Raw genomic sequence first — 12,478 nt, 5'->3', positions numbered from 1 at the left:
AGAACTGGCTATAAAGAATTTTGTATGATCGATCATGCAACAGGGGAGGACCGATCATGCTTTATAGCATCTTAACTGGCAACATTTTATATGATTAATCATACTTGAGACAATGATTGATCCTGCTTTAAGTTATGCAAAACCGTATTTTGGAAGATCCATCAAGCCCATGTAGGTTGATCGACCATACCATATCCCACTATACTATTTTGATTTTAAGCATGATATAAGCTATTTTAAGGAATTTACAAATTGTAAAACTTTTATGCGTTTGAATAAAATATGGTTTTAATATATCTCATGCCCTAAATAGTTTGTCTTGAGTCATATTTTCCAAGACATTTCAGATATCGAGAGACTCTTTTCATTTGGACTCACAATGATAATGAAAAAGAAGATCCTATGTACCAGAGACTGTCTCCTCCTACAATATTTAATCTATAGCAAATCAAATAAGGATTCAAGTAGGTGGTTTCTTCATGCTTGGTAGATCGAAATCTATTAGCTAATCTTCTTGCATTACAAACTTGAAGATCATTCCATTTTTCACCACAACAAACTAGATCTTGACCTTGATTTTAAATTGTTTGAAGCAAATAAATAAATTAATTAGGAAGTGAATCACGTATCCTATAGTAAATTAGATGCAAAAACTTTTATTCATGTGGTCACTAAAAGGGAGAACTAATTAACAAGATAGGATATTTGTCTGCCTGCAACGAACTTATTTGAGATTTGAAACCCCACATAGAGGAAAAAGAAAAGAAAACAAACTCTTAGCCTTGGTATATATAGCTTTCGCTTACCATCACATCCATTTTTGATACTTGAGTAGGTGAATCGAGTTTGAATAAGTACTTGTTTACAGATGAAGAGAACAAGTCAGCCAGAAGATCACAACACATTGCTAAGTTTCCTATGACAAGGAGGCAACTGATGGCCGTTTCCTCTTACTGAATTTGAGAGAGTAACTTTAGACACACACAACATGGCACAATCTCAAAGTCAGGTCTCATTGCCGTCGCCGTACGTGGAGGCTCACGGAGGACGATGGCTCCCCCACTAGTTGTTTGCGGTCGAGCCACGCTGCGGGAGTCTCAAGCGCTGATCTCTATCTCTTTATTTTCGTTGCTCTTCTGTCGATCGATAAGATAAGAAGATAAGGAGACTGCTTCCTTCTTCGTCCTCATACAAACCGTGTAGGCCTCCAAGATATAGTTTTCACGTGGTAGGAAAGCTTATATAGAGTTCCACGTCGTGGAGGAGAGGCTAAATGGACGTCACTACAACTGTTCTGGTAGGCGGTGGATGGACATGAGAAGCGGCTACTATAACATGTGATTTAAAGTCAACCACTTGCTTAGATGGATCTTTCTCTTGCCATTTGGCATCTCTGCCACTTATCTACGTGTTGAATCATAACCTTGATCCATGAACCATCAACGAAGCCCAATGAAAGAAAGCTTCAAATTTACAAACACGTGTAAGAGTTCAACAATATGGATCTCAATGGAATTAGGAATAAAGACATGTGGCATTCAAAAGTTTAAATAACATGTTGAAATGTGCCAAATCACTAACTATATAGGTATTGGCCAGTGTTACAGCTAGAAAAATATTTTTGTGAGGAGGGATTGTGGGAGTGAAATATTTGGGGCTTACACTACCAAAGTGGAGATCATTCTAGGTGTAAAGGTTCATTTAACTTGAAGGCTTCAAATTGTCTGATTTGAGTATGAATTTCAGGTAATTGAGGCAAATGGCTAATCAGTTCGAGTCAATTTACAATCTCATGAATGCTCTTGTAAAGAGTTTTAGATGATGAAGATACTACTTTCACATGCCATTGTTATGTGTGGGAAGTTTCAGTTTGATTTTCGTACATTTTTGTGGTGTTTGGTGTACCTCTTAGTCAGACAGACAAAGATACCTCGATTCCGTCCTATTTTGAGTATGTTAGTGTTGATTTTGGTGAGCATGTCCCACCTTTCTCCAAACAGGCACTGATCCTGAACCGGAAGGCAAGCAGTTATAGCCTGATCTTCCATCCACCCTTCTTAAAAGCGATCGTAGCAGTAAATGCAGACTGAGAAAGGACGCGTCGGGCCTTCTCGTGGTCATGCAATCTTTCGTCTCCGCGGCTTGGCACGGTAAACAAGACAACTCCATTAAAGTATTTAGCGGTCAGGCTGCTCTTCTGCTCTTTATAATAGAGTTAGCGATGAACAGTCTCATAGCCGGAAAAGGTATTTCCTTCGAACAAGGTTGCTGCATATAGGAAGCCATGAGGACTTTCTTTGTGTTGATTTTTGTTGGTCTGCTACTGAGCACAGAAGCTGCAAGGTCTGTAACTCAACACCACAGCCACCATAAGAGAGGACAAGAAGCATTGCAAGAAGACAAGAGACGAAATCGCCGTCATTCTTGTGACCCTCGTTTTCCGTTTCCAGGCAGCCCATTTAGCCCGTCGCCGTGTCCTTCTCGTCATCACCGCCGCCACCGTTCTCCTCCGAGACCCCCGCCACTTGTTCCTTCTCCACCACCCTTTGGGCCGTCTTTTCCTCCTTTCATCGTTCCTTCTCCGCCACTTGTTCCGTCCATTCCTCCCCTCGTTCCATCGCCGCCACCGTTCATCCCCTTTCCACCAGCTTTTCCTGTCCATTCGCCTCCTCCGATTCTCGTTCCCTCTCCGCCTCCACCAGTTCTTGTTCCATCACCGCTGCTGCTGCTGCCTCTGGTAGCATCTCCACCCCCACCCTTCCCATCTCCACTGCTCGTGCCATAAATATCGCTGCCATCCCCACCACCGTCGTTGGTGCCACCATCATTCCCAATACCTGATCTACCACCGCCTATAATCTTCCCTCCGCCTCTTCTTCCTTTGCCGCCTCCACCCTTTCCCGATTTCCCACCATCCCTTGATATTCCACGACCGTCTTTCTTTCCGATAATTTCTCCGCCGCCGGCTGACATATCCACGCCGGCTTTAGTTCAAATAGACCCCACCTAGCCTCTACCATTTCCACCTCCTGACGACATCTCTTCCTCCTCTCGTTGGTCTGACGGGCCCCCAGTCGCCACCTGTGGCCATATTTTCTCCTCCACCTGATCAAATGTTATAGTTAACATAATGATTCAGTGAAATGAAATTTTGGTGTTTGCATAGCTGGAAATGTTTTTTTGGCTTGAAACTCAGAGTGCTATGTTCTCTTAGACATGGAATGAGAAAGAAATAATACTTTTTTTTAAAAAAAAATCCGATACTAGCACTTCAAATTGAATTCCGCCAGGGGACGGATCAACACCATAGCTCAAATTGCCAACTGAACTCGAAAGAAATTTAAAAAGAAATGGGGGCTTTTCTTCTTGTAAAAATTGAGAAACCCTTAGATTGTCACGAAGATTCATTTTTCATTTTTTCATGAACGACCTAATCAGCTTATCTTGCCATAAATACCATGCAAATTCGAGCCTTAAGGGTTTGTTTGTAACCCGAAAAGAAAAATTTGACCATTATTATTCCAAAAAATAGTAAGTGAAAAAAAGAATTTGATAATTGTCTCATTTTTACTAACTATTTATGAGAGTAATAATGATCAAATTCTCATTTTCTTTTCTTTTCTAGAAACATACCCTAATAAGATTCGAAAGTCAATCTTCCTTTTCCTCATTAATCGAATAAATATAAAAAGCCAACACCAAATTCAAAAAGATCCCATGCTTAATCTTGGGATAAGTGTTCTTATTTTTGCTAGAAACAATTTTAGTATAAAGTAAAAAATGATTAGAATAATGTTTTAGAATGAGTTCTGATCTGCTTCGTAAGTGTACTCATATGGAACCAATCGCCTTCATTATATGGAAAAGATGACCAAAGACGATTTTCTTCATCCTCTCCATCTGATTGAAGGAAATCACCCAAAGCTTGTATATTTGTACTAAGAGATCTGATTTTTTGAGGATGACTTAGACCCAGTACTTTTAACCATATCCACCTGTGGTTTGATAAAGAATGCAGAACTTCTATTTTTTTTAAAAAGAGCTTATTTTGGCAGGATGAGATTCCCACAAATGTTCATTCGAGGAGATTATTAATGATAATATCTACAGTTTTTTTCTCAAATTAATATACACAATGAGGATCCAAAGCAAGGTTTCTAAGCCATGGAAACCCCCCTCGGATGGCAATAGATGCCTAGGTGGGAACCAGTTCCATATCAGACACGGTAGAAGATCTTCCCGTTATAACTGAGAGAAGAGTATCCTGAACCCGTTGAGATACTAGTGCATGCTCAAGCCATACAGAGACCACAGTCCATCCGACCATAATCACGCATTTAACCGTCCATTTCAGAGACATTCTCACCAGGGAAGGCGCAAGCAGAAGGGCAACCAGCAAATACTTGATGGCTGGAACCATGGAGATGCAGAGGAAAACAAATGTAAGAATGATGAATATCACGTACCCGAGGCCCACTTTGAAAGCGATTCTTCTACTTGAAGTCACCAAGAAGATTCCGTAGCAGATCATCACCATGTAAGCCACGACAATCGCTTTGAGAAACAGTAACAGCAGAGGCAGAACTTGTCGCGGAGATTGTTGAACTCCTGGCCGCAACTGGCTTCTTAATGCACCTGATTCCCTCAACGCTATGCTAATCAGGCACTGTAAGCACATGTTAGTTAGCTTTGTTCTTCTGCTTCTTTTTGTGTATTCACTATTTAGTCACTTGCTGTAGTAGCAGAAAAAGGTTGAAAAACAAAAGTTTGTTGATGATGTCTACCTTACCACACACCATGGCTGTGTCCCCAGTTGATGATTCTGCAACATCAAGAGCACTCATGCTGCTACTGTTCATGAGCTTCTTGTCCACCCTCCTGTCTGCGACGAGGATGTACAGTATCCATTGATGGCGGTTGATGACTGCCAAATGCAAAGGAGTGTTTCCGTCAATGTCAGTCTCATTTATAAGATTCCTCAGCTCAAGGGTCCTGAGGATGTACTTGACCACATTCCTCTTCCCGTTCTCCACCGCGACGTGGAGGCAGTTCCGTTTCCTTGCGTCTAGGGCCTCCCCGCAATCCGGCCGGTGCCGGAGGAGCTCCTGAATTATCTTAGGGTGGCCATGTCTGGCCGCCACATGAGCTGGTGTCGACCCGTCTCGATCAGAGAGGTATGCTACTGAAGAATCCACTTCCAGAAGCCTATGAACAATCTTCAAGTTCCCTGATGTAACTGCGTAGTGCAATGGAGCGCAGCCGTAAAGATCCAGCTGTCTGGTAAGCGCCGGCATTACCTCAACGAGCTTTCTCACGATTTCTATCAAGAAAAAATGGAATACAACAACAATACTTAGTTATGTATGAAAGAAGAGTTCATCTTCTTCAAGCTTCTAGTTCTATTCTGTGTCACTTCCTAACCAAAGCAGCACTCGCTACAAGTTGAAACACTAGGGGATAAAAGCAAATTCCATATGAAAGCCAAAAAATCACAGCCTTGCCAGGTTTGAATAGGTCTTACGAATAAAAAATACTTCTTAATCATGTTGCCTCATGTAAGTAGGTTGCATTTGGCCTCTCCGTGTGATTAGAAAAAACTAATTATATATGTTAATCCATGGGTCAACAGATGTAAACAGCATATTACTGTTGTAGTTGCAGCAAATTTAAGATCTATCTTTTCCTTCAACCATTGTATGATCAGATTTGCTAGTAGGTATACTAAGCAACTCCACTCTAATCATATAAAGATGGTGAATATTGTTGGCATAAGTTGTCTCCTGATAAATCAGAGGAAATCTTTTAAGAGAAATCAAATGAGGAAATTCTGATTTCTTTGAGAGATTACAAGAGGATATCTTGTAATTATGTAATCAATGTTGTATCAATACATAATCATGTAAAGTGTAAAGAGATTGAAAAAATACGAAAAAAAGAGAAGAGATTTAAGGTGAAATTTATCATCGTATCAAAGCGAGTGAGCTCTTTCGGCAACGATGCTGGGAGGAAACTACAGGAAGACCTTCGTCTTCATACACCGCAGTTGCAAAAAGGTGAGCAGTTTGAAACCCTTCTCCAACAAGCCCACGCGTAGCACCACTGTTGACTTTGATGGCCCAGAAAGAAACCCCTGCTCCACTCACGATAAACCTCCCATTCCGACATCCTGAAGTTGTCGCTTCAATTTTCAAGACCTCCCGTCCCGCGTTGTTAAAAAACCAGTGTTGTGGGGACGATGATTGGTCTGGCATCGACAACAGGGTATAATTCTGAAACCCAAACTTTGGAAGAAGGAGCGACCGAGACCCGAAGCAAACTCAAAGTTGACTCAACCCAGCAACCCGGACCGAACTCGAACCAAGACTCGGACTGGATTTGAACCCTTTGTACTCGTGTCTCCATCCATAGCCGATACAAACTTCTAGTCAAATGAATCTCCATTCTCTTTTGTCCTAGTTAAGTTGACCATGAGAATGACTGAAGCTTTGAGCAAAGCTTCAGCCCCGACCCAGACCACAAATATTGTTGCACTGATTGGAATCAAGTTGGATGGCACCAACTATGCACTTTGGTCCCAGATTGTTGAGATGTGTATCTCAGGCAAAGACAAGCTAGGGTATTTGAACAACAATTTTCCACAACCTCCTCAAACGAATCCTACTTTTTGACAATGGCACACATACAATGCTATTGTCAAAGGATGGTTGATTAATTCCATAGACTGTTCACTCATCAACAACTTCATTAGATTCCCCACAAACAAGAAGGTTTGGGATGCCATTGCTATTATGTATTTTGATGGCAGTGACACCTCCCAGGTGTATGATCTCTAACAATGTGTGTTGCGTCTCAAACAATCTGGTGGATCTCTTGAAAAATTCTGCAATAACCTTCAGAGACTAAGGTGATATAGATTTCCGTCGATATACAATGGTATAATACCTTGGTTCAAGAAGAGTGGGTATATGTGTTCGTGGATGGTCTTAATGATCACCTCGAGCATATCCGAAGTGATATTCTCCATATACAACCTTTCCCAATAGTGGAGCAAGCCTACGCTCACGTCTGTAGAGGCTTGTTCGTCAAACAATGATGACGACTAGTAGCTCTGATGATACATCAGGACCAGTTCTGGCATCTAAAAGCGTCAAACATGGTTCGTATTCTCCAGCACACTCTGGGTCTATCTGTCTCCAAATCACAAGCCACTTCAAATCATGAAAGAACTAGAAGTTCTCACTATGGGAATGCGAAGCATACCCGTGAGACCAGCTTCAAGCTACACGATTATCCTGATTGATGGCACAAACTCCAGACTAGAAAGCACTAGGATGCAGTGGTTGTAGCAGAGCCACATATTTCCCTTATTCTAACAAACACTTCAAATTCTACTCCAGGTAATGTTTTCCTTGGATCTAATAGAGAGGTTGACTGCAACACTTGGATACTTGATTTTGGAGTAACACACCATATGACGCTTGATGTGAATGATTTTTCTTAGACCTCTCCTCCCCGACGAACGAGCATTGTCAATGCTAATGGAGTTATTTCTTCAATAATAGGGGTGGGAACGGTGATGTTGTCACCAGACCTACCTTTATTTAATACATTACTTATGTCTGCTCTTTCTCACAAGTTATTATCTGTAAGTCAAGTAACCAAAAACCTGAATTGTGTTGCGTTTATATATCATGTATTTTATCTTATTCAGGATATTCTCATCAATGAGGTCTTTGTGCGTGGTACTAAGAGAGGATGGAGGCTTTATTACGTGGAAGATTTTAGTATGGGCTAGGCATATCACATGCGCCACCCGAGTGACCTCAAAGTGAAACAGATTTGGCCATGGCACCATTGATTAGGCCATCCTTCATTTGGTTATCTGAAACATATATTTCCTGATTTATTTTTAGATTTTTTAATTCAGGACTTTAACTGTGAAACTTGTATTCTAGCTAAAAGTCATTGAGTCAGTGATGTTCGTTTTGCTTTGCTTTGACTCACTCCGATGTGTGGGGTCCTTCCTCTAAAAATACTATGTCTAATTTTCGTTGGTTTGTGATATTTATTGATGATTGCACTCTAATGATTTTGATTTACTTGTTGAAACATAAGGATGAGTTCTTCCACAAATTTCAATTCTTTCATAAAATTATTCAAACTCAGTTCTCCTCTAGGATTCGAATTCTTCCACAAATTTCAATTCTTTCATAAAATTATTCAAACTCAGTTCTCCTCTAGGATTCGAATTCTTCCATATGATAATAGTGGAGAATATGTGAATCAACAGTTTCGTGATTATTTCCAACATCGTAGACTGATTCATGAAACCTCATTCCCGCAGGCTACTCAACAAAATGGTATTGCAGAGCAAAAAAATTGCCATATACTTGAAACGGTTCAAACTCTTTTACTTGGAACTCACATGCCTAGCCACCGTTGGACTGTTGTTATTGCTACAACAATTCATCTTATTAACTGCATGCCCTCCAAAGTGCTTGAGTTTAAGACTTCACTACAGGTCCTATCAACCTATGTTTGATTACCCATGGTACTGATGCTTCCACCTCGAATCTTTAGGGACATTGTGTTCATTAATCTCCAAAAAAAATAGCACACAAAACTTGATCCTTGGACTATTCGGTGTCTTTTTTTGGAATGTATGGTACATAAAAAAGGGAAATGATGCTATGATCCAACTACTTGGTGCACATACGTGACTATGGATGTCACATTCCAGGAATCCGATACTTTCTACTCTTTTGCCAGTTCCAATTCTTCTCTTCAGGGCGGGACACAAGAAGAGCAAAATTGGTTGACATTTGACTGGTTCAAGGACACTAATACAACGACATCTTTGAAAGTTGAAGCAACAAAACCTAATCCAGAGCCGACATCTCCAGAAGTTGAAGTAGCAATACCCCTCCTCTCTTTAGTATCCAACTACCCATCTCCTGAGAATATCAGTGAGGTAAGTACTCCTGCCACACCTCAAAATTCTATTTATGCTAATACTCCTGTCGGTGGCTATGAATTACCTATCTGGCATAATCGAGGCAAACTATTGAACAAATATTCTCCTGAAGTGAAGAAACAAAAATCGAGATATCTGATTATTAATTTTGTATCTACAAAAGAACTATCCGCACCACTCAAGAACTTTGTAAGTGAACTCTCCTCACACCATATTCCCACAAGTATTGATGAAACTCTAAAAGACCCTAGGTGAGTTCAAGTTATGAAGGAAGAAATGGAGGCATTAATGAAAAATGAGAGATAGAGTATTGTTCTGTTACCTAAAGGTCAAAAAAATAGTGGGGTGTAAATGGGTATTCTCCATCAAGTACAAAGCTGATGGATTAGTTGAATGGTACAAGTCAAGGCTAGTAGCGAAAGGATACACGTAGACACATGGCGTAGACTATCAAGAGACATTCTCACTAGTGACCAAATTAAGTAATATTAGGGTGTTGTTATGTTTTACAGTTAACCTTGATTGGCCATTGCACCAGCTTGATGTTAAAAATATTTTTCTCCATGGAGATCTTAAAGAATAGATCTACATGGATGTTCTTCCAGGATATATAGAAAATTCGGAAGCGAGGGTGGTGTGCAAGCTACAACAAACATTGTATGGCATGAAGCAATCTCTTAGAGTGTGGTTTGGGCAATTGAGTTTGACAATGAGGCAATATGGTTTTCAATAAAGTAACTCAAATCATATGCTATTCTTAAAGCATCAAGGAGTTAGATAACAACTTTGATAGTTTATGTAGACGATATGATCATTACAGGAGATGACCAAGAAAAAATAGCAAGACTTCAAGAGCAACTGGCAATAGAATTTGAAATGAAAAATCTAGGATGACTCAAATATTTTCTGTGAATTGAAGTTACTAGATCTAAGTAAGGCACATTCCTTTTCTAACGAAAATGTATCCTAGATTGATTATCTGTTGTTGGACTACTGGAGTGTAAGCCTGCAAATACCCCAATAATCCAAAATCATAAGCTTGGAGAATACCCAAACCAAGTGCCAACAGGTAAAGAAAAGGTACCAGAGGTTGGTTGGGAAACTTATTTATCTCTCCCACATACGACCTAACGTCGCCTATGCAGTAAATGTAGTAAGCTAATTCATGCATTATCCAAGTGAAGATCATATGAATGTTGTGAATCAAATTCTTCAACACCTAAAGTTCTCCCCTAAGAAAGGGCATATTCTCAAGAAACAACCACCTAAGGGTTGAAGGTTATACAAATACTGACTGGGTAGGGAATAGTTTAGATAGAAGATCCACCTCAGGTTATTTTACGTTTGTTAGAGGGAACCTAGTTATATGGAAAAATAAGAAGCAAAATGTGGTAGCATTATCAAGTGCTGAAGTTGAGTTTCGTGGGATGGCTAAGGGTCTTTGTGAGCTTCTCTAGCTTCAGAGACTATTAACCAAAATTGGTTTTGCCCCACGTCATGAGATGAACTTATTATGTGATAACAAGGCGGCTATTGATATCTCGCATAATCTGGTTTAGCATGATCGAACTAAACATGTGGAAGTAGATCGACACTTCATTAAGCATAACCTTGAGGCCAAAATAATTCGATTTCCATTTGTTAAATTTGAACACCAGTTGGCAAACATACTTATAAAATCAGTATGCACCAAGAACTTCTACAACTCACTTGGCAAGTTGGGCATCAGAGATCTATATGTACCAACTTGAGGGTGACTATTGGCATGAGTTGTCTCCCGATAAATTAGAGGAAGAAATCCTCTAATTTATCCTCATGATCTGATTGATTCTCCGAGAGATTATAGGAGGAAATCCTCTAATTTATCCTCCTGATCTGATTGATTCTCCGAGAGATTATAGGAGGAAATCCTCTAATTTATCCTCCTGATCTGATTGATTCTCTGAGAGATTATAGGAGAAAAATCCTGCAATCTATGAAAGCAATGTTGTATAAATATATAATCATGTAAAGTGTAAAGAGATTGAAAAAAATACTAAAGAAAGAGAAGTTTACAGTGAAAATTTTCAAATATCACCTAAATTTTTTCCATATATATGGATGTTATTGGCCTTATCTGTTGTTTTGAGAGGACTAACTGGGTGCTAATATATACATACCTACTAGCGTGAGTGACCTCTCAACTTACCAACATTTCCTCTAATGGCGGCTGCATGCAGAGCCGTCCGTCTAATGGGGCCTCCGTAGAAGTCTTGGCCTCTTGCTTCAGGCAATAAAGGAGTTTTTAAAATCTGGTAAACGATCTCAGTGTAGCCTCTGTCTGATGACATGTAGAGAGGAGACTCTCCCATGCCGTTCACGCAACAGCTTAACGAAGGATCAGCTGCAAGAAGAAGCTCAACTACTGGAACGCGGCGGTTGCGCACACTCTCATGTAGAGCATTGTTTCTCTCTACATTCCTCCTCCTCAAAATTTTCAAACCTCGGTCGCCTCTGTCGCTCACTTCAGCAGCAGCTCCGCTGCTACACCAATTAATGAGAGAAGAAACCACCATCGTATGCCCAGCTCTAGCTGCAACATGTATTGCGGAATCACCCTTCACATTTTCTGTATCGAGCAGATATTGGTGCCGGGTGAGGATCTCCTGAACCTGCTCGTTGTTCCCACGGTCTGCAGCGATATGTAGGACAGTGTTCCGCTGGGGAGACTGTTGACGGATGAGGTGAGGGTTGTTCGCCAGTAGCTCCCTTAAGGTATGGAGATTGTTTGATCTGGTTGCATTCACGAGAAGGGGATCCATAGTTCAAGGTCACCACTGTGATAGGTAATTCTGGGCTTAAATAAGGAAGTACTGAAGATGACAAACCTCTTTGTTGATGACGCCATGATTGTGAAACTTTGGCAGGAACGAGTAGGGGCTATTGAACCTCGGTAAGAACGGTGAAACATATTTTATGATTTGGCAAGTAAGCTCCGACGTTATTCTCTATTTCATCCTTTTCCTCGAGAGGTTCGACCAAAGTGGACGTCTAATATTATATCAACCAGAAGTTTCAATGAACAGTCACATATGTTGTCTTAATATACAGGGAATATGCTTTCTCATAGGAAGATCACGTTGCTGCTATTGAACCAAAGAGACCTAACCGTCTTCATATTTATCGGTGTCTTCTCATTTCAATTGGACTCTCTTTAAAAAAACACAGAGAGATAAATTACCCGGTCTTACAGCTCACTTCTTAGAGACGATTAGACGTTTACCTCGATCCAGATTGCTTCTTGTGCCAGTAAGAACAGAAGTAGGAGTTTCTAAAACAAATGCCACTCGCCTGGTTCATGTCCATAAGATTCGTTCACATGGGAAGGATAAGTTTCATCTTGTTTTAGTAGCGTTCACAAAGTTCTTGTTTACATTTAGTAGTTCTTGGCTATATTATGTGCACAGGAAAATTTTAGAAGGAATGTGAATTCCCTAAGTGCCTAATTTGGTTGTCCATGTATCG

The 12,478-nt window shown here is 40.4% G+C and overlaps 2 protein-coding genes across 2 annotated transcripts; both read right to left on the bottom strand.

The window, feature by feature from the left end:
- Positions 1-2,487: 2,487 nt before the first annotated feature.
- Positions 2,488-2,973, bottom strand: LOC137946806 (glycine-rich cell wall structural protein 1.0-like). Its single transcript, XM_068793104.1, has one exon. The coding sequence runs from the start codon at positions 2,971-2,973 to the stop codon at positions 2,488-2,490; it is 486 nt and encodes a 161-aa protein (XP_068649205.1).
- Positions 2,974-4,195: 1,222 nt separating this feature from the next.
- LOC137946805 (protein ACCELERATED CELL DEATH 6-like) lies at positions 4,196-11,775 on the bottom strand. Its single transcript, XM_068793103.1, has 3 exons — positions 11,163-11,775; positions 4,785-5,320; positions 4,196-4,666 (listed from the first exon to the last, which is right to left on the bottom strand). Exons 1-3 carry the CDS (start codon positions 11,773-11,775, stop codon positions 4,196-4,198), a joined length of 1,620 nt encoding a protein of 539 aa, XP_068649204.1.
- Positions 11,776-12,478: the final 703 nt, after the last annotated feature.

Source organism: Aristolochia californica, unplaced genomic scaffold (genome assembly GCF_029961685.1).
Source record: "Aristolochia californica isolate CCGP_79_NKW_82.1479 unplaced genomic scaffold, dmAriCali1.0.hap1 SCAF_12, whole genome shotgun sequence".
In the NCBI taxonomy this organism is placed as follows: Eukaryota; Viridiplantae; Streptophyta; class Magnoliopsida; order Piperales; family Aristolochiaceae; genus Aristolochia; species Aristolochia californica.
This window is presented reverse-complemented; position numbering and strand designations above follow the sequence as displayed.